Here is a 20,322-nt window from a genome sequence, read left to right as displayed (position 1 = left end):
TTGTCATCCCCGTTTTGAAACCTGGAAAGAGCCCTCTTGAGGTGGACAGCTACCGTCCCATTAGCCTCACCAACGTTCTTTGCAAGTTGCTTGAACGGATGGTGAGCCGGCGCTTGAATTGGGTACTGGAGTCTCGGTGGTCTTCTGGCTCCGTCTCAGGGTGGATTCCGTAAAGGCCGCTCCTTCACCGACAATCTGGTGAGCCTGGAGTCGGCCATCCATACTGCCTTTGCCCGCCATCAGCACCTGGTCGCTGTCTTTTTCGACATGCGGAAGGCATACGATATGACATGGCGTCATCACATCCTTTCTACGCTTCATGGATGGGGTCTTCGGGGTCCTCTGCCGCTTTTTATACGCAATTTTCTGTCGTATCATACCTTCCGCGTGCAAGTCGCGGCCTCATATAGTTCCTCCCACGTCCAGGAGAACGGTGTGCCACAGGGTTCTGTTTTAAGTGTCTGCCTGTTTTTAATAGCCATTAACGGGCTCTCTGCGGCCGTGGGCAATTCTGTCTCCGCTTCCTTGTATGCTGACGACTTCTGCCTTTACTATAGCTCTATTGGCATTGCAGCTGCTGAACGTCAGCTACAGGGCGCAATCTGTAAGGCGCAGTCTTGGGCTGTAGCGCATGGTTTTCAGTTTTCGGCTGCCAAGACCCACGTTATGCATTTCTGCCGGTGCCGAACGGTCCATCCAGAGCCGCGGCTTTATCTTGACAATGAATTTCTTGCTGTGGTGGAGACCCACAGGTGTTTGCGTGTCGATTTTGATGCCCGGTTGACTTGGCTGCCTCATATTCGGCAGCTTAAACAGGCGTGTTGGCCGCATCTCAATGCTCTGCGATGCTTGAGCCGTACCAGCTGGGGCGCCGACTGATCTACCTTGTTACGGCTCTACCAGGCGTTAATCCAGTCTCCTCTGAATTATGGGAGCCTGGCTTATGGCTCTGCTTCCCCATCTGTGTTGCGGGTACTGGACCCAATACTACACAGCGGGATACGACTTGCCACTGGTGCCTTCCGCACTAGTGGAGGCAGGTGTCCCTCCCCTGCGGTTACGGCGCCAACGTTTGGTGGCCGCTTATGCTGCCCATGTTTTTAGCTTGCCCGGGCATCCAAACTATCGTCTCCTGTTCCCGCATTCGGTCGGCACCAGTCTGGTTGTACGATCGCGGTCCGCGTCAAAGAGCTTCTCTCCGGGCTTAGGGTTTTCACTGTTCCACCCCCTTTCCGGGCCACTTTGCGTACTCCCCCATGGTGTGTTCCTCGCCCTTGCCTTCGGCTCGACTTGGCACTGGGCCCAAAGGACTCCGTCCCTCCAGAGACCTTCCTCCACCGCTTTTATTCCATCCTTGCCACGTATCAGGGCTCTGGCATTGTTTACACCGACGGTTCGATGGTTGCTGGTCGTGTCGGGTATGAGCTAACTCTAGGGGACCATTCCGAACAACGTTCCTTGCAGGATGGCTGCAGCGTTTACACTGCTGAGCTGGTTGCCATCTTTTGTGCCCTAGAGTATATCCGCTCCTGCTCAGGTGAGTCTTTTGTTATCTGCAGCGATTCCCTGAGCGGTTTACGAGCTCTCGACCAGCGTTTCCCTCGTTCTCGTCTGGTGATGGCTATCCATGAGTCCCTGCATACTCTTGCCCGTTGCTGCCGCTCTGTGGTCTTTGTGTGGACCCTCGGTCATGTCGGTATCCCGGGCAATGAATGTGTTGACCGCCTGGCCAAACAGGCCACCAGTGAACCCACTCTAGACATTGGCCTTCCGGAGACTGATTTGAGGGCGGTCTTACTCCGCAAAGTTATCTCGCTGTGGGTCGCTGAATGGCGCGGTCTGACCACCCGTAACAAACTCCGTGCCGTCAAGGAGACGACGACTGTGCAGCACTCCTCGCGCGTCTCTCGCAAGGAGTCTGTCGTCCTATGCCGACTGCGCATTGGGCACACACGGATGACCCACGGCCCCTTATTGCGCCGTGAGGACCCACCTCTATGTCGCTGCGGCTCCATTTTATCTGTGGTCCACATGTTCTTGGAGTGTCGCTTTTAGCTGTGCTCAGGCAGACGATCGCACTGACTCACACGCTCCCTGCCCTTTTAACTGATGACCCTGCTATGGCTGGCTTAGTTTTACGTTTTATTTGGGCAGGGGGTTTTTATCATTTAATCTGAGTGTTTCTGTTTTTTAGTGTTGATTCTGGCTTTTGGCCTCCGATTTTAAACTGAGTTTTTAATGTGTTCTCGGTGGTTGGCTTTTCCTTTTTTTTTCTCTATGGTCGGCCAACCACCGTCACACTCTGTGTGATTTTAATTTGTTTTGTCTGATCTCTGTCGGCGTATTTCTTGTCACGTGTCGTCTGACGTCTTTCCTGCTGTTCGTTTTTATTCTCTTTGGGTGGTTTTAATTTTCTGGACAAAGGGACCGATGACCATTGCAGTCTGGTCCCTTTAATCCCACAAACCAACCAACCAACTATGGGAGTGTTATGTATGGTTCAGCGGCACCCTCAGCATTGCGTTTGCTTGATCCATCGCACCATTGCGGAGTTACGACTAGCGACAGGAGCTTTTAGGATGAGTCCGGTGACAAGCGTACTGGTGGAGGCTGGAGTCCCTTTATTGAAGATCAGACATGCACAACTGCTCGCCAGTTATGTTGCACACATTAATAGCTCTCCTGAGCATCCTAATTACAGTCTTCTTTTCCCAACCTCGGCGGTTCACCTCCCGCATAGTCGGCCCAGGTCAGGGCTAACGATTGTGGTTCACGTGTGATTGCTTCTGTCTGAACTGGAGTCCTTGACTGTACCACCACTCCTCAAGGTCAATTCACGTACACCTCCGTGGTGTAGCTGTAGGCCGAAGCTTCGCCTGGACCTTTTGTGTGGCTGTAAGGACTCTGTTAACACTGCAGCCCTCCACTGTCACTTCTTATCGATTCTTGAAGTGTTCCGGGGCTCTGAAGTGGTTTACACTGGTGGCTCAATGGCTGATGGTAATGTCGGCTACGCCTTTGTCCACAGAGGCCATATTGAACAGCATTCCTTGGCCGATGGCTGCAGTGTATTCACTGCAAAGCTGGTGGCCATATCTCATGCACTTCAGTATATCCGTTCATGCTCCGAGGAATCGTTTCTTCTGTGTACTGTCTCCTTGAGCAGCCTACAAGCTATCAACCAGTGCTACCCTCGCCATCCTTTGGTGGCGTCCATACAGGAGTCCATCTATGCCCTGGACTGGTCCCATCATTCAGTGGTGTTTGTGTGGACATCAGGACATGTCGGCAGCCCTTTCAACGAACTTTCCGACAGGCTGGCCAAACGGGCTACACGGAAACCACCTCTGGAGATGGTCATCTCTGAACCTGACCTTCGTTCTGACATATGCCACAGGTCTTTTCAGCTTTGGGAGATGGAATGGCATTACAGTACACACTACAGATTGTGTGTCATTAAGGAGACTACGAATGTGTGGAAGTCTTGCATGTGGGCCTCTCGCAGAAAATCAGTTGTCCTCTGCGGGCTCCGCATTGGCCATGCTTGGGTGACCCACGGTTACCTCTTGTGCTGTGAAGACCCACCTCAGTGTCGGTGTGGCGCCCGTTTGACAGTGGTCCATATTCTGGTGCACTGTCCCCCTTGACTGCCCAGTGACGAAAGCATGGGTTATCGGACTTGTTGCCTCTACTTTTATCTGACAACGCTGCAATGGTTGATTTAGTTCTACGTTTTATTCGTGGGAGTGGGTCTTATCATTTGATGTAAGTTTTAGCGCATGTTCTTTGTCTTTCTGTGTCCTCCACCCTAGTGCTTTTAGGGTGGAGGTTTTAATGTGTTGCGGAGTGGCTGGCTTTTCCTTTTTTATTGTTGTGGTCGGCAAGCTACTGTAATCTGCTTTCTTGTTTTACTCTCTTGTTTCTTGCGTCTCTGTTGTTTTCTTTTCCTCCTTTGTTCCTTTTAGTGTTCGTTGCTTTTCTTTCATTCTTGTGGTTTTTCCTTTCTTTCCATTTTGTGTTATATGTCTTGTCTGTTTTATTTTCACACTTGCAGCATTGTTTTATTAGGAACAAGGGACCGTTGACCTCCTAGTTTGGTCCCTTCTCCCCTTTTTTAAACTAACCAACCAACCAAGCTATTCACAGGACTATAGAAGTGAGCAAAGGTGGTATAATTCTTTTGGAGATTATAATATCTGGTAAATTAGGCAAATAAACATCAAAGTTCAGCAACCAGAGAGCCCTTTAGAGAACATGCACTGGCAGAATGTGCTATACCCCACTGTACTCCCGTTTTAGTTTTGCAACCAAGTGTTAAGTCAGTGGTAAAATCTGTGTTTGGAATAGAGAAACAGTAAACTAGTGCTTATTAATATCTGAGTGTGGTGTACTTTAGTGGAAGAGCACTTAGATAAATGTTGAAGAAACTGCTCTGCATTAAGTACATATGAATGATGATAGAGATCTGAGTTTTGAGGAGTGTTGAGGGCGATATCTGAGTCCCTGCTGTTATGGACAATAATACTTATGGAAGATATTGCTCCCTGCATCTGCAGCTTCCACCTGACCTCTGTGTCATATTAAATGCTGAACACTTCTGGGAACTCAACATTTAATGGCTGGGTTTTGGTTTGGGTAACACGAGTCCTCCATGTCATTAAGATCTTCGTGTGCTTCAGTGACCACTACTAGGCACTGTGATGGAACATTGTGTATTTACAAGAAAGGAAATCATGACCTAATGTGAGGTTACTTGAATATATCTAGCAAATAAGTTGAGGTGAACAGTGCGATATGAATGGGCACAGAGGCGAAACACTTCATAGTGGGTAACTGTTTGAGCACTTGCAGCCCTGTGATTGTATTAGATGTGCTTATACTCCTGGGCCCCTCACTGAGATTACTTTTTTTTCCTAGCCCCTTGTAGGGTATTCATGAGTCCTAATAACTCTTTAAAAAAGAGAGAGAGAAAGACAGCTTTGCAGGATGATGCAGGATCACTAAAATTAGTGAAAAAATTAATGATTACCGCAATACTTCAAAAGATGCCCCCCCCTCCCCCCTCCCTTCCTCCAAAAATCATTCCACGTTGCATTTAAATGCAAAATTTCTTGGAAAGGCCCCAGTTCTGACAGACTTGCCCAACACACTTAATTACGAAATACTTTGTGATGTGGGAGACTACCAGGTATTTGGAGACTTGAAAAGTAAGAACAGAAGGGAGTTGATGTCATTAATATAACAGAAAAGTGACATACTGGAGCTTCAGAAGACAGAATTTGGGTAGGCATTCACCACCCTGGTATTCCAAAATTCATTAAAATAGGCTTTACCTCTCTCCATCTGTCTGCTGTGCTGAATCCAATAGTATGTTTCAAATCCCAGTGTCATACCATGTTGTCATATGAAGATTACACACTGTATGGAAAGTACAGACAGACTGCCCTTGAAGTAAGTATGTCATATTCATCTCTCTAAGTTTTTGTTAATTCTTCTGGTAATCATCATATTTGGAGTAGGGAAAGCCCTGTCTGTTTGGAGAAGTAAAAATTGCAAAAGAAAATATTGATCAGCCATATCCTTTGATTAAAAATGCAAAAGGCCTGCAAAGTTTTAGAACCACCTGCGTATAGTAAAAAAATTTGACAATGTGTCTGTGTGTCTCAACACACACTGTCAAACGATACAATCATCAACAATTATGAGAAGGATAGAGCGCTACTCACCATAAAGATGACAATTTGAGTTAGACAGGCACAACGAAAAGACTGTTACACACTAAGTGCAGTTCAGAAAAGCTTGCAGTGGAGGGGAGGATCCAGATTGCCTAGGCTATGAAGCAGCCATTAAAATCAAGGATGTTATGTTAAGCTGTATGTTGAGCCACAGGGTGGGCTGCACTGCTCTTTGCCACAGTTTGGCAGTAGCCATTCATCCCGGTAGACAGCTGGTTGGTAATCATAGCAATCTAAAAAGGTATGCAATGATTGCAGCAGAGCTGATATATAACACTGCTGCATTCACAGGTGGCTCAGCCTGTGATGGGCAGGATGAGCTTGTAACAGGACTGGAATAAGAAGTGCTGCATAGGTGTATTGGCTAGATCTTGCACCTGGGTCTGCCATATGATCCCTGTGGCAAGGGACTGGGATTGGGAGTGGCATAGAGATGGACTAGTATGTTGTGGAGGTTGGATGGTTGATGGAACAACACTTTAGGAGGGATGGGAAGGATCTTTGGTAGGATGTTTATTTCAGGGCATGATGATAGATAAAGCCCAGATGAAGGATGTGTTTCATTTGGTCCTGTATGGTGTGGTACTGGGTGATGGAGGGGACGCTTCTTTGTAGCTGGCTCTTGGAGGTGATGGCGGGATTGGGGGTGTGTGGGTATATAACACAGGTAATCTGTTTACAGTCTATGTTTGGGGCACAGTGCCTGCTGTGAAGGCCTTTGTGAGACCTTGCTTTGCTCTTGGCCACAGTTTGTCAATGGCCATTCAGCCTAGATTGTAGAGGATGGCCAAAATAAGAGGCCTCATGTCTTACAAACAACATACATATAATTCACTCATTTATTGTAAATTCAGAATACAGAGTAGTAAATTGTTATTATGGAAAAAAAAAAATACTGTACATTCAGCAGATCAATAGTTCACAGGAGGTGCTGAAAATGTTCACCATAAACTTCGATACACAACTCAGCATCTCAACATGTTTCTGGAAACTTTTGCCAAGTCATTTGATATTATTTCTGCAATCACATTGTAAATGTTTGTTTTCAACTCTTCAATTCTATGCATATTGTCACTGTAGACATTACCATTTAAATTACCCCACAAATAAAAATGACAGACAGACGGATTGGGCAATCTAGGAGGCCATAAACTTATGGAAACTGTATGTTCTTCTCTGAAAGCTTCATGGACATTTGACACTGAAACCATTCAAGTATGCTGCATAGCACTATCTTGCTGGAAAAATGTATGCTGTTGTTCTTTGTCCATTAACTGTGCTGTGAATGGTTGGAACAATTCCGTTACATGCATTTGAGAGTTTGTGGTGGTGGTAAAGAAAGTGGGGCGTACAATCCATTGACCTGAAACTGCACACAAAACACCTACTTTCAAATCTTGCAGAGGCACCTCAAAGCATTTCCTATGGTTGCCTGTTGACCAATAGCATCTGTTTTGAGACTTCACGTACCCACTAAAGTGAAACCATATGTTGACTGAGTTGAAGTAAAGATTTGGATCTAGATAACCGGCAGTAACGTGTGAGTAACCATTTGCAGTAGTGTTGTTGTTGTTGTTGTTGTTGTTGTGTAAGCCTTAGGTTTTAATGCTTGCATTATTCGTACTTTCTATGCTCACTTACGTAACAGCTACAGTATGTTCTAGCATGATGTTAGTCTGAAGTTTAGTTGGGAGAATAGACATCCAGTTCATTTCCATGGGCTGCTTAACATTGTCTTTTCCAGCAAACAAACTTTATGTACGCATTTACGTTTGGCATTAGCGACTAAACCTGTTGCTCTAAATTTAGTAATAAATTTCCACACAACACTTTCTGTAGCACCAGCTACCTCTGGACATTTTATCATGAACCTTTCATTTAACATTTTAAATGATTTACATCCAAAAAAAGTTTCAATAATGAATACTCTTTGTTCAATTGAAAAAGGCCTTCTGCAGAACTGTATTCACAACAAGCTTCAAACTGAATACTGACAACACAGCACTGATCACTAAATTGCTGCTTGACATCGTATGAAATCACCTGACCCTACTCGAGCACCACCCTAGTGTTAAGAAATAACACCACCCAGATGTACCCAAGTATCACATTCAGTATAACATGGGGCTCCTTTTATCATAACCATCCCATAGTAGGGAAGGCGAATGGTCGACTCCATTTTTTTGGGAACTTTTAGGAAAGTGTGGTTCATCTATAAAGGAGATTGCATATAGGACACTAGTGTGAACCATTGTTGAGTACTGCTCGAGTGTTTGGGATCTGCACCAGATCAGATTAAAGCAAGACATCGAAGCAATTCAGGGGCATCTTGCTAGATTCTTTACCGGAAGGTTCAAACAGCACGCAAGTGTTACGGAGATGCTTTGGGAACTCAAATGGGAATCACTGAAGGGAAAGTGACATTCTTTTTGAGGGGCTCTATTGAGAAAATTTAGAGAACCGGTATTTGAGGCTGACTGCAGAGCGATTCTACTCCCGTTAACGTAGATTTTGCATAAGGACCTTGAAGATAAGATTAGAGAGATTTCGTCTCATACAGAGGCTTAGAGACAGTCATTTTTCCCTTGCACTATTTGTGATTGGAACAGAAAAGGAAATGACTAGTACTAGTACAAGGCACCCTCCACCATACACCATATGGTGTGTTGCAGGGCATGGATGTAGATGTTGATGTCGATAGGTGGTTGGTAGTCATACCAATATAAAAAGCTCTGCAATGATTGCAGCAGACCTGGTATATGACATGGCTGCTTTCACAGGTGGCTCAGCCTATGATGGAATAGGACAAGCCTGTGACAGGGGGCAGATCTCTCACCTGGTTCTTCCACAGGGATATGATCCCTGTGGCAAGGGGCTGAGACTGGGAGTAGGGTAGGATGGACTACAATGTTTTGGAGGTTGGGTGGGCAATTGAACACCATCTTTGGAGGGGTGGGAAGGATCTTTGGTAGGATGTCCCTCATTTCAGGACAGTCAACAGTATGTGCAGCTGTAAGTGTAAATGCTAAGATATAACAGTTACTATGCCTGTGACCACCTTCGGGGGAGGGGGGGACACCTGTGGCCACTATGTAAAACTTTGTGCACTCTAGTACTTCATCTCAGCATGTTACTGAAAGGAGGATAAACAGTGTTTCATGTACTAAACTAGCCAATCATCTATAATTGATGATATACAGTGTACCCTGTGGAATACAACAGCCAAAGAAATTCTGTCAGATAGTGCCACACTGTAACTGTCAATTTCCATAACAAAATGAAAATGCAGGAAAGATTCTTACTGCTAAAGATGGAACATTAATGTGCACAGGGAAGACTGCCGCCTGTGCTTATGTCTGCAACAATTAAATTTTAATGTGCACAGCGTACTGTGAGATTCATCATCTGCTTACCTCAGAGATTAAGATATTGAGTCTTGTGGTGTTTTGAGAGCTGTGTTTGCTCAACATAACTCACTAAAAGTGCCCTACACATTCTCACATAAAAACTGAAAGTCACTGGATTTTTCACGGAGGGTTTGGGGTACAGGACAAAAGATGTGCTTGTAAATCATAAAATGCCACTTCTCCTGTCCTCGTGTGAGGAGATCCATAATCTTTTCTAATCAGACTCGTGGCATATGTTGTAGAAACTACCATTGGTGCATGTTGTGACTTCACCCAGCCACAGCTTTCTCAGTGTAAATGTGTTGTCTTAATACTGGAAATAAATTCATTTGTTTGTTGAGCAATCTACACTGCTTGACAAAAACAGTGATACATCAAGAAAACTTGGTAAGATGTCATTGTCACTTTGTACATACACACCACTGGAGGATATGTAAATGCTTATAGTTGCAGTTCTCTAGGACAGGTTGAATGGCCACCAGAGTACATTAGTATTCTTTATGTTTAGTGTTGTTACCAGGCCTGGTGAGGTGTATAAGGGGAGAGAACAGTATGTTGAGTGATCCCTGTGAAGAACACAGATATGCCATGTACCCATGTGAGGCAGCATTATAACTACCTGACAGAGTTTGAAAGGGGTCTCATTGTGGGTCTCCATTTTGCCAGCTAGTCAAATCGTGTAGTATCCAGATTTGTGGGGCATTCAGGTGTGATAGCCTGATGTTAGATTGCATGGGAACATGAGGGCACTCACACTTGTTGTCAAAGTTCTGGTCTACCACATCGAACCACCACAAGGGAGACTCATCATAATTGTGCACGAAGCACATTATAACACCTCCACATCTCCACCTGCCATCTGATAGCGAGTAATGGATTCCCTGCAAAAATTGTGTATCATCCCTCGCCATTGATCAAAGGGGGTGCAGTGTCATACTTGTAAGTAGGCTAATACTGCCAAGTTATTTGTGAATTGGATTCAATTTTGTAATCATTCCAGTCACATCACATACCCTCTCAGCCTGTGAAGTTTCATTTTGGCTCCTCCTCTTCTTGTGGGTGCTCCTGTTTTTTCGGTCAGGCGGTGTGTATAAAACTGTATTTACTTAGTGCCATTTCTCTGGAAGTTTTTAGTTTATGCATAGATCATTGTTATTATGAAATGGACTAGTGCAGAACAATATTGATTGTAATAAAATAGTAGGAAATACACACATAAAAAAAGTTTGTTGGGATGAAACTAATGTTGCAATTTTTCATCAGAGTACTTCACCCGAGGAAAAAGTACAGTGTAAAACCAATGAAAATTCTGTGTACTGTTTCCTACAAGTTTTAAACAGCTGTTCTTCTCAAGGACTGGCCAAAGAAATAATACAAGAAATAACATTACAGGAATATGTTACGCTAAATAGAAGTATTCAGCATTACATTGTGCACTGAATGGCAGGTTAGGCAGGCAGCATTGGAACTGTTAATATATAACAGTCTGGGAGAATAATGTGTTATAGAAGAATTATCCCTCTCCTGTGTTTGTGGAATGCTGAGATTGGATTGAACCAAGTTAATCACAGAAATATATTTGTGTGTATATTCAAATGGATTCTTGAAGTAAGTGATATTATTCATGGAGTTGGATGTGTACCCAAATAGGTACTTGCTGTAAGTGGAATTATTCATGAGATAAGGAGTGTACTTCACAATGAAAACATTCTGAATATGGAAGGAATGACAATGACTGAATCAATCTATTGTTGTATTCTTGTGCTGTGTGTGAACAGTAGTGCACAGGTGCCCCCTGCTATAGCAAGAACAAACATGATGTACAGAACGTAGTACTTTATAGAGCAACACGTAAGATGCAGATTGTGCATAGCAATGAAAACTTTGACTGGAAGACAGTCATACAGCATAAAGAAAAGGTCTAGCACTCATTAGCGATCGCTTAAATAATGCTGCTCTTTGGCGGATGACTAGAGTGCGTCAGGGGGCTGACTGAGGTGGCCCATTCAAACGAGCCTGTGAACTGTATGGATGTGCACTCTCTGAAATTGTGTATGTCCTGAGTGAAGATACATCACTGCTGCCCCCCTCCATACCTCACCCCTCCCCCAAGACTTAACAAAACATTAATATTAAAAAATCCTGAAGAAATATCACTTTATACTCCAGAGAATCAGTTATGGTACAGTTTAGAATCAGGGGGTATCTTGATTTTCCTGACAAAGCTCAACATTAGTTGATATAGCAAATGTTTCATCCAGTTCTGATAGCAAAGGTTTCATCTAGATCTGGACCATAGCAGAAACTGATAACCACAGGCCTTAATCTGTGACCCATGCAGGGATTAGCAACAGGGACACAGTGATCATCTTCATTGTCTTGGATGTACCCTATATCGTTCATAAGTATGGCCTCCAAAGATGAAATAATTATTCATCAGGCTGAACAACAGTTCCAAAAACTAAACACTTGTTACTTGTTCTGTTGGTTCTTAAGTTGACTGTTCCAGTATTTGCAGTTGGTAAGTAGTTTCCCCTTCTTCTTTCATACTGTTACTTCTCTTTCTCAGTTTGAATTTGCCATTTAGTAACTTACATGCACCTTTCATATTTCTATTTTGTCATAAGGTGAGAGTACGGTGTGATCTTTTGAACAGTCTAGAGGGAAATGTATGATACAGGGAAAGTATGTCAGGACCTTATTCTTGCTGCATTCTTCAGCTGACCACATACATACTTCAATCATTGCAGGTCATTACTGTTAGTATGAAGTTCCTTTGTTAGAAAAGATAAGTCATTTGTGCTTTTGTGTTATGCTGTCCATTTTATGTGATTTTAGAAACTACATATTTATCAGAACAGTTTCATTGCTGAAATGTTTTTTATTAGGTGATAAGACTTACAGGCATTTTGTTTGGTCCACAGTTTATTATGTGGAGTGCCATGTATCATAATTATGTTGTATGTAGAAATTATAAAAATATCCTATAACTTCACTATAGAAAAGTTAATGTGTACAGCCATTTTGTTCAGAAGTTATTGCCACATCCTTGGTATCCGTGGGACACATGACCAAAAAGTTTAATAACATTGAGAGACCATCTTTACCATTTTCTAGTTTTATTTTGTGCCTATTGAATAAAATTTCTCCAATAACTGAAAGCAATCCATGTAAGAAAACTTGAACAATGTGTTTTGTTTACCATATATGTGTGAGTTCCATGTTCTTACCATTAACTATTTTCATGGTGCTGTTCAGACTTTTATAGGAGTTTTATCAGCCATTTGCTTAACTGTAGGTTGCTGAATGAGTGTTTCTTTTAATCATGCTAAGTGTGTTTTGTGCTTTCATTCAATTACTACAATATTTTTTGTATAGTGATGGAAAATCATTTGAAATGAATACCATGTCTCTTTCTTTCTTTTTCCTCACAGGCAGCCATGAACCGAGAACAGTTTGTGGATTGGAGTAAGTAATGATAACACTAAAGGGAAATTAAATATTGAATATCCCCAAAATTAAAGACCTTTTTTTTTTTTTTAATAAGAATGTTGTAAGAAGAAACTGAGTGTGAACAACAATAGATATTAAAATTGTACTTCACAAGATGGAACAAACGACTTGGTGTAACTGGTAGACATACTAAGTACTAAAGATCATCTCTTAAGCTCTTAAAATTGTTGTATTCTTTCTTCTGAAGCTGAATTAAGAAGCAGTGTATCAGAATGCTGACAAAGAGGCTTTTCACCCAGAAGCTTGTAACTTGCACAGCCCCCATTCAGAAGAGAGCAAGGAGGCAGAAGCATAGGAAATGATGATTTGTGGGATCTGGGATTGTCTCCATAACTCTCTCTTATATGTGTTGTCCAGTAAAGACTGACACTGATACCATTGAGGCAATATTAAAGAAAATAGCATTTCCTCATTCAATGTAGGCATTTTTGAGTAATATGCATGTGTTTCATCTTTTCATCTGCTCCTAATAGAAATAATTGATAAGGAAATGTGTTTGCACTACACATCAGTCATTATGCGATTCAGGGACTTGAGTTTCTGCCATGCCATCATAATCAGAAAATACATGTGTAGCGTTTTATCAACCTATGGTAGCCACTCAGTTCAGGACTCATTGAGTTTATGTCCCACTGATTTTTCCATTTTAGTTTTCTGGAATGTTGCCAGAATTGGTAGGCAAGGTGCAAATTTTGTGCAGAGAAATTTAAGGTGGGAAAAGTGATAGGAAAATTGCAAGGTTCCATCCATGTAGTAAATTGTGATGTATTAGAGCAGAACTCAGGCTTACACTAAACCTAAGTTTAATATCAATTACATTATTGTGTAATATAATCCATACAATTTGTCAATGGCCTTGCTGCAGTGGTAACAAAGGTTCCTGTCCGGTCACCAAAGTTAAGCACTGTTAGGCTTGGCTTGCACTTGGAAGGGTGACCATCTGGGTCTGCTGAGCGCAGTTGGCAAACGGGATGCATTCAGCCCTTGTGAGGCCAATTGAAGAGCTACTTCACTGAGAAGTAACAATGTTATGAAAAGGAAAGTTGCTACTCACCATATAGTAGAGATGCTGAGTTGCAGATAGGCACAATAAAAAGACTGTCACAAATATAGCTTTCGGCCAGTAAGGCCTTCGTCAGAATTAGACAACAGACACAGACATACACACTCACGCAAATGCAATTTGTACACATGACTGCAGTCTCAGGCAACTGAGTGCCACACTGCGAGCAGCAGCACCAGTGTGTGATAGGAGTGGCGACTGGGTGGGGGTAAGGAGGAGGCTGTGGCGGGGGAGGGATAGTAGAGTAGTGGTGGCGGACAGTGACATGCAGTTGGGTAGAGTGCAGGGACAAGGTGGAGAGAGGGTAAGGCAGCTACGTGCAGTCAGAAGGTTAGATGGAGAGCAGCAGAGAGGTGGGGGGGGGGGGGGGGGGGGTTGGGTAGGGAAAAAGGAGATAAGTAAAAAGACTGAGTGTGATGGTGGAATGAGGGCTGTGTAGTGCTGGAATGGGAACAGAGAAGGGGCTGAATGGGAGAGGACAATGACTAACAAAAGTTGAGGCCAGGAGGATTTACATGAACGTAGGATATATTGCAGGTAAAGTTCCTACTTGCACAGTTCAGAAAAGCTGGCGTTGGTGGGGAGGGTCCATATGGCACAGGCTGTGAAGCAGTCATTGAAATGAAGTATGTCATGTTTGGCAGCGTGTTCAGCAACTGGGTGGTCCACTTGTTTCTTGGCCATAGTTTGTCAGTGGCCATTCATGCGGACAGACAGCATTTTGGTTGTCATGCCCATATAGAATGCAGCACAGTGGTTGCAGCTTAGCTTGTAAATCACATGACTGGTTTCACAGGTAGCCCTGCCTTTGATGGGATAGATGATGATTGTGACCAGACTGGAATAGGTGATGGTGGGAGGATGTATGGGGCAAGTCTTGCATCTTGGTCTATTACAGGGCTATGAGCCATGACGTAAGGGGCTGGGAGCAGGGGTTATGTAGGAATGGACGAGTATATTGTGTAGGTTTGGTGGACAGCAGAATACCACTGTGGCAGAGGTGGGAAGGATAGTGGATAGGACACATAAATGTCTTTCTTTTATGCTATGCCGCTCCCCACTTTCCACTGCCCTTCGTCTAACCTCCTGGCTTCACATAGCTGCCCTGCCCTCTTTCCATCTCGTCCCTGCACGCTCCCCAACAGCACGTCACTGTTTGCCACCCCTACCCTACTATCCCTCGTCCTCCCTGCCCCAGCCTCCTCCTTTCCCCTCACCCAGTCGCCACTCCCATCATGCAATGTTGCTTCTGCTTGCAGTGTGACCTTTGATGCCTGAGAGTGCAGTTGTGTGTGTGTGTGTGTGTGTGTGTGTGTGTGTGTGTGTGTGTGTGTGTGTAAGGGGGGGGGGGTGTCTAATTTTGAAGATGATGTTACTGGCCGAAAGCTATATTTGTGAAAGTCTTTTTATTGTTCCTATGTGCGACTCAGCATCTCCGCTATACGGTGAGTAGCAGCTTTCCTTTTCATAATACTGTTACATTCCATCCTGGGTTTTCCATTGATTGATTTTTGACTGAGAAGTAGCAGCTGGGGTATGAAAACTGACAATGGGCGGGAGAGTGGTGTGCTGACCGCGTGCCCTCCAGTCCGTATTCAGTGATGCCTATTGGCAGAGGATGACCCGCAGTCGATTGGTACTGTGGGGCTTTCTGAGGCCTTTTCAGGTGGAGTTTCATTTTAGCTATTGATTGATATAGTTATTAGATGTCCTCATGAGGGATATTGTGCGTAATTCTGTCCAATTGGTATGTTAGATTCTCACAATACTGAACTGGTTGGAGGGCCATACCCACAATGCTCAAGACATTCTTTGAGGAGATATCCAGGGGCCTTGCTGGTCAAAATATTTTAATAATCACGAAGATAATCAGTAGAAACTCTCGTCATATGCTGGCAGGCATAACACTCGGGTGACAAAAGTTATGGGATACCTCCTAATATTGTGTCGGATGTCCTTTTGCCCAGCTTAGTGCAGCAGCTTGATGTGGCATGGACTCAAGAAGTCATTGGAAGTCCCCCACTGAAATATTGAGCCATGCTGCCTCTATAGCCTCCTGTAATGATCGAAGTGTTACTGGTGCAGGGACCGAGCGAGGTGGCGCAGTGGTTAGACGCTGGACTCGCATTCGGGAGGACGACGGTTCAATCCCGCGTCCGGCCATCCTGATTTAGGTTTTCCGTGATTTCCCTAAATCACTCCAGGCAAATGCCGGGATGGTTCCTCTGAAAGGGCACGGCCGACTTCCTTCCCATCCTTCCCTAATCCGATGAGACCGATGACCAAGCTGTCTGGTCTCCTTACCCAAACCAACCAACCAACCAACTGGTGCAGGACGTTGTCCGTGAACTAACCTCTTGATTATGTTCCGTAAATATTCAGTGGAATTTATATCGCGCGATCTGGGTGAGCAAATCATTCACTCAGACTGTCCGTAATGTTCTTCAAACCAATCGTGAACAATTGTGACATGATGCATTGTCATCCATAAAATTTCCATCATAATTTGGGAACATGAATTACACCCCCCTGCGGGTTCGGGGGTAAGAATAGGCCCGCGGTATTCCTGCCTGTCGTAAGAGGCGACTAAAAGGAGTCTCAAACGTTTCGGCCTTCTGTGATGGTCCCCTCTTGGGTTTGACCTCCTTTTTTCCAGATTTCCGTTGTTAGTGCGTGCCATTTGGGGAAGGATGCCTTACGTTGTGTTTTTCTATTGGTCCATCATGCACCACCATCTTGCATGTTACCTATTGTCTCCTTCTTGTCTTGTGTGCAATTCTCTTCTTAGCGCCCACGACAACTGTGGACCCTTTCAACACCTAAAATCCAGCACGGTAGCCAGTCCGTTGTGGTGGGGTCGTCATGTACCCTCTTGGTGGTAGCCCCCCGACCACGCAGGGATCGCACTACAGATGCCAGAGCTGTTTCCTCCCCATGCATGCCAAGGAGTATGTGCCCATCTTGTCTGGGGCACGGGGACTCCGGGCTACGGGATATCGGCCAGGTACCCGTTGCTTTGGCTGGGTGGCGCCCTTGGGGAGAGCCCTCGTTCGGAGTAGGTGGCATCTGGGCAGATGTGGCGCAATGAAGCGCAATAAATCACACCAAGCTGGTGGTCGCACGGCCACCAGCGCCTCTAAGCGAGGCAGAGTTGACTTTGATGCTGCACAATATGGCCCTCAGTCGTTCCCCTCGTTGCCTGCGCCATGGGAGGGACGTAGATCTAGTGCCAAGCGGGAGCCTTATGTACCACAATACCTTGTCTGCAGCAGGACTGATGGTGACTCCTTTCTTACGACGAAGCCTCTGTTTTTTGTGGAAACCTGGAGGATAAGTTTGGGGAAGTGGCGGGGTTGTCTAAAATGAGGAATGGGTCCATCCTCCTCAAGACGTCTTCCCCAGCCCAGTCACGAGCGTTGCTCTTGTGTGATAAGCTGGGTGACGTCCCTGTTACCGTCACTCCCCACAGTAGCTTAAATATGGTCCAGGGGATTATTTACCGTCGTGACCTCTTGTTACAATCCGATGACGAGCTGAGAGCCGACTTGGAACGACGTGGTGTACATTTTGTCCGTCGTGTACATAGAGGACCCAAGACTAACAGGGTGGCCACCGGTGCCTTTATCTTGGCCTTTGAGGGTGATGTCTTGCCCGAGAAGGTCAAGGTAATGGTTTACCGTTGTGACGTCAAGCCATACGTCCCTCCCCCGATGCGGTGCTTCCAGTGCTGGAAGTTTGGGCACATGTCCTCCCGTTGCCCATCCAGCGCCACATGTCGAGATTGCGGACGCCCCTCTCATCCCGATTCTCCATGTGCGCCTCCGCCTGTATGTGTCAACTGTGGGGAGCACCACTCTCCATGCTCGCCGGATTGCCCCGTTCTTCATCAGGAGCGGAAGATAATGGAATTTAAGACCCTGGATCGGCTTACTTATCGAGAGGCAAAACTGAAATTTGAAAGGTTGTATCCTGCTTCCCTTCGCCCATCTTATGCTGCAGCCACGTTATCGTCGCCCTCGCGAGCGACGGTTGTTGCCTCATCTGTGCCGCCTTCAGTGGGCCCTCGGGGCCGTGCATCTCTGTCTGCCCCCCTCGTGTCTGGGGGCAAGCCTTCCTCTGTTGCCCCCTTAGCGGTTGGGGGCAAACCCTCATCTGTCGCTACCCCCATGCTTACTTCAGGGGTGACATCTCCTCCAAAACCGGGGGGCTCGATCCCTCCCCCTCCTTCTCCGCCGGCGTTGCCTCTGCCGGTTCCTCTCTTGTGGAAGGGGTCCCTCGGGGCTCTCCCTTCCTCCGTTTCTTCTCCTACCCAGCCGGATGTCAGCCAGTGGCTGAAGGTTCTGCCACCTGCTGGTCGTAGGGCTTCTGCGTCGTCGTCAGCCTCCGATGCTGCTTCAGAGAAGCTCTCCCAGCCCTCTCACCCTAAGGGCCGACGCGAGAAGAAGGAACGGAATGTGTCCAAGAAGAAGGACGTTCCGGTGGTTTCAGTACCGCCTGCTGTACATAGTCCTGGCTCCGGGGATGAGGTGGAGATCCTCGCCTCTGCCGCGGATCTCGCCCTCACGGAACCCTTGGGGGCCTTTCCTATGGACACAGCTGACTCTCCTCTGATGGCGGCAGTTGGCTCTGAGGCGCCGTCAGCCTCTTAGTCGCATTCACGCCCTCCCAGTCCCTTCCTGCTTCCATTCTCCAGTGGAACTGCGGCGGTTATTTCCGCCACCTGCCTGAGCTCCGGCTGCTTCTGAGTGTTTCCCCTGTTCTCTGCATTGCTCTGCAGGAAACTTGGTTTCCTGCAATGCGGACCCCCGCCTTTCACGGTTATCGGGGATACTATAAGAACCGTGCTGCCTGTCAACGAGCGTCAGGTGGGGTTTGCCTCTTTGTTCACCACTCTGTCTGTAGCTCGCCAGTACCCCTTCAGACGCCTTTAGAGGCAGTTGCTGCCAGGGTTGAGCTCTCGCCGGCTATTACTGTTTGCTCTGTTTACATTCCTCCGGATGGGGAGCTCCCCCGACATGTCTTGGCTGCGCTGCTGGCTCAACTCCCACCACCATTGCTGCTTCTGGGCGATTTCAATGCCCACAACCCTCTATGGGGTGGGACTGTCTCCGATGACCGCAGTCGGGCCGTGGAGCATTTGTTGGCTCAGCTCGACCTTAGCCTCTTGAACACCGGTGCTCCCACGCATTTCAGTGTGGCCCATGGCTCGTTCTCGGCCATCGATCTCTCTCTTTGCAGCCCCGGACTTGTCCCATCCCTCCACTGGAGGGTGCATCCTGACCTGTGTGGTAGTGACCATTTTCCCATCTATTTGTCACTGCCCCAGTGTCATTCTTCTGGGCGCCTGCCCCGCTGGGCTCTCCACAGGGCTGACTGGCCGGCTTTTACTTCCGCTGCAACCATTGAGTCTCCCCCACAGGGTGACATTGACGAGGTGGTCCGTGTCTTAACCACGTCAATTATTTCGGCGGCCGAGGCTGCCATCCCCCGCTCTTCTGGACTCCCTCGGAGGAAGGCTGTAGCCTGGTGGTCGCCGGAGATTGCTGAGGCTATTCGCGACCATAGGCGGGCTCTCCAGCGTCATAGGCGGCACCCGTCTCTAGAGACCCTCATCGCCTTTAAGAGGCTCCGTGCCTTGGCCCGTCATCTTATTGCACGGCGTAAGCAGGAGTGCTGGGAGAGGTACGTCTCATCCCTGGGCTCCCGTGTCTCCCCCTCGCTCGTGTGGTCCCGGATCCGGCGGATTTATGGATAACAGACCCCTATGGGTGTCCCTGGGATCTCCCTGGACGGCGCTGTGTGCACGGACGCTGCCGTCATTGCTGAACACCTTGCTGCGCACTTTGCTAAGAGCTCTGCGACTGCAACTTATCCCCCCGCCTTTCGCTCTCTCAAGGAGCGGGCCGAGCAGACGCCATTATCATTCCACACGCGTCGTTCTGAAAAATACAATGCTACTTTCAGCGAGAGGGAATTCCTCGCTGCCCTCGCTGATTGCCCTGATACAGCACCAGGACCAGACTGCATCCACGCGCAGATGCTGAAGCATCTCTCCAGGGACTGCCAGAGACACATCCTCACCATCTTTAACCGCATTTGGAGCGCGGGAGTGTTCCCGTCGCAATGGCGAGAGGGTGTTATTGTCCCCATCTTGAAACCCGGTGCGGACCCATTGGCGGTGGACAGCTATCGTCCCATTACCCTCACCAACGTTTTGTGCAAATTGCTTGAACGTATGGTGGGGCGGCGTTTGTGTTGGGTGCTTGAGTCGCGCGGTCTCCTCGCTCCATCCCAGGGTGGCTTCCGTCGGTGCCGGTCTGCAGCGGACAATTTGGTGCGGCTGGAATCTGCTATCCGTATGGCCTTTGCCCGACGTCAGCATCTCGTTGCTGTCTTTTTTGATCTGCGGAAGGCGTATGACACCACATGGAGGCATCACATCCTTGCTACGTTGCATGAGTGGGGTCTTCGTGGTCAGCTCCCGGCTTTTCTTCAAGCCTTTTTATTGCGCCGCTCTTTCCGGGTGCAAGTGGGTGCCGCCTCTAGTTCATCTTATATACAGGAAAATGGGGTCCCGCAGGGCTCGGTGTTGAGCGTCTCCTTA

General features: G+C 46.7%; 1 protein-coding gene across 2 annotated transcripts in view; it reads left to right on the top strand.

Annotated features, from left to right (window-relative positions):
• The window catches only part of LOC126248973 (caspase activity and apoptosis inhibitor 1-like), a 190,931-nt gene that overhangs the window by 114,162 nt on the left and 56,447 nt on the right, over positions 1 to 20,322 (top strand). For both annotated transcript variants that reach the window (XM_049950527.1, XM_049950528.1), the window contains one exon: positions 12,577 to 12,610. In XM_049950527.1, coding sequence (XP_049806484.1) covers positions 12,577 to 12,610 — 34 coding nt within the window. The remainder of the gene's footprint in view (positions 1 to 12,576; positions 12,611 to 20,322) is intronic.

Source organism: Schistocerca nitens, chromosome 3 (genome assembly GCF_023898315.1).
Source record: "Schistocerca nitens isolate TAMUIC-IGC-003100 chromosome 3, iqSchNite1.1, whole genome shotgun sequence".
Classification (NCBI taxonomy): Eukaryota; Metazoa; Arthropoda; class Insecta; order Orthoptera; family Acrididae; genus Schistocerca; species Schistocerca nitens.
The sequence above is the reverse complement of the archived record's forward strand: the minus strand, read 5'-3'. Positions and strand labels throughout refer to the sequence as shown.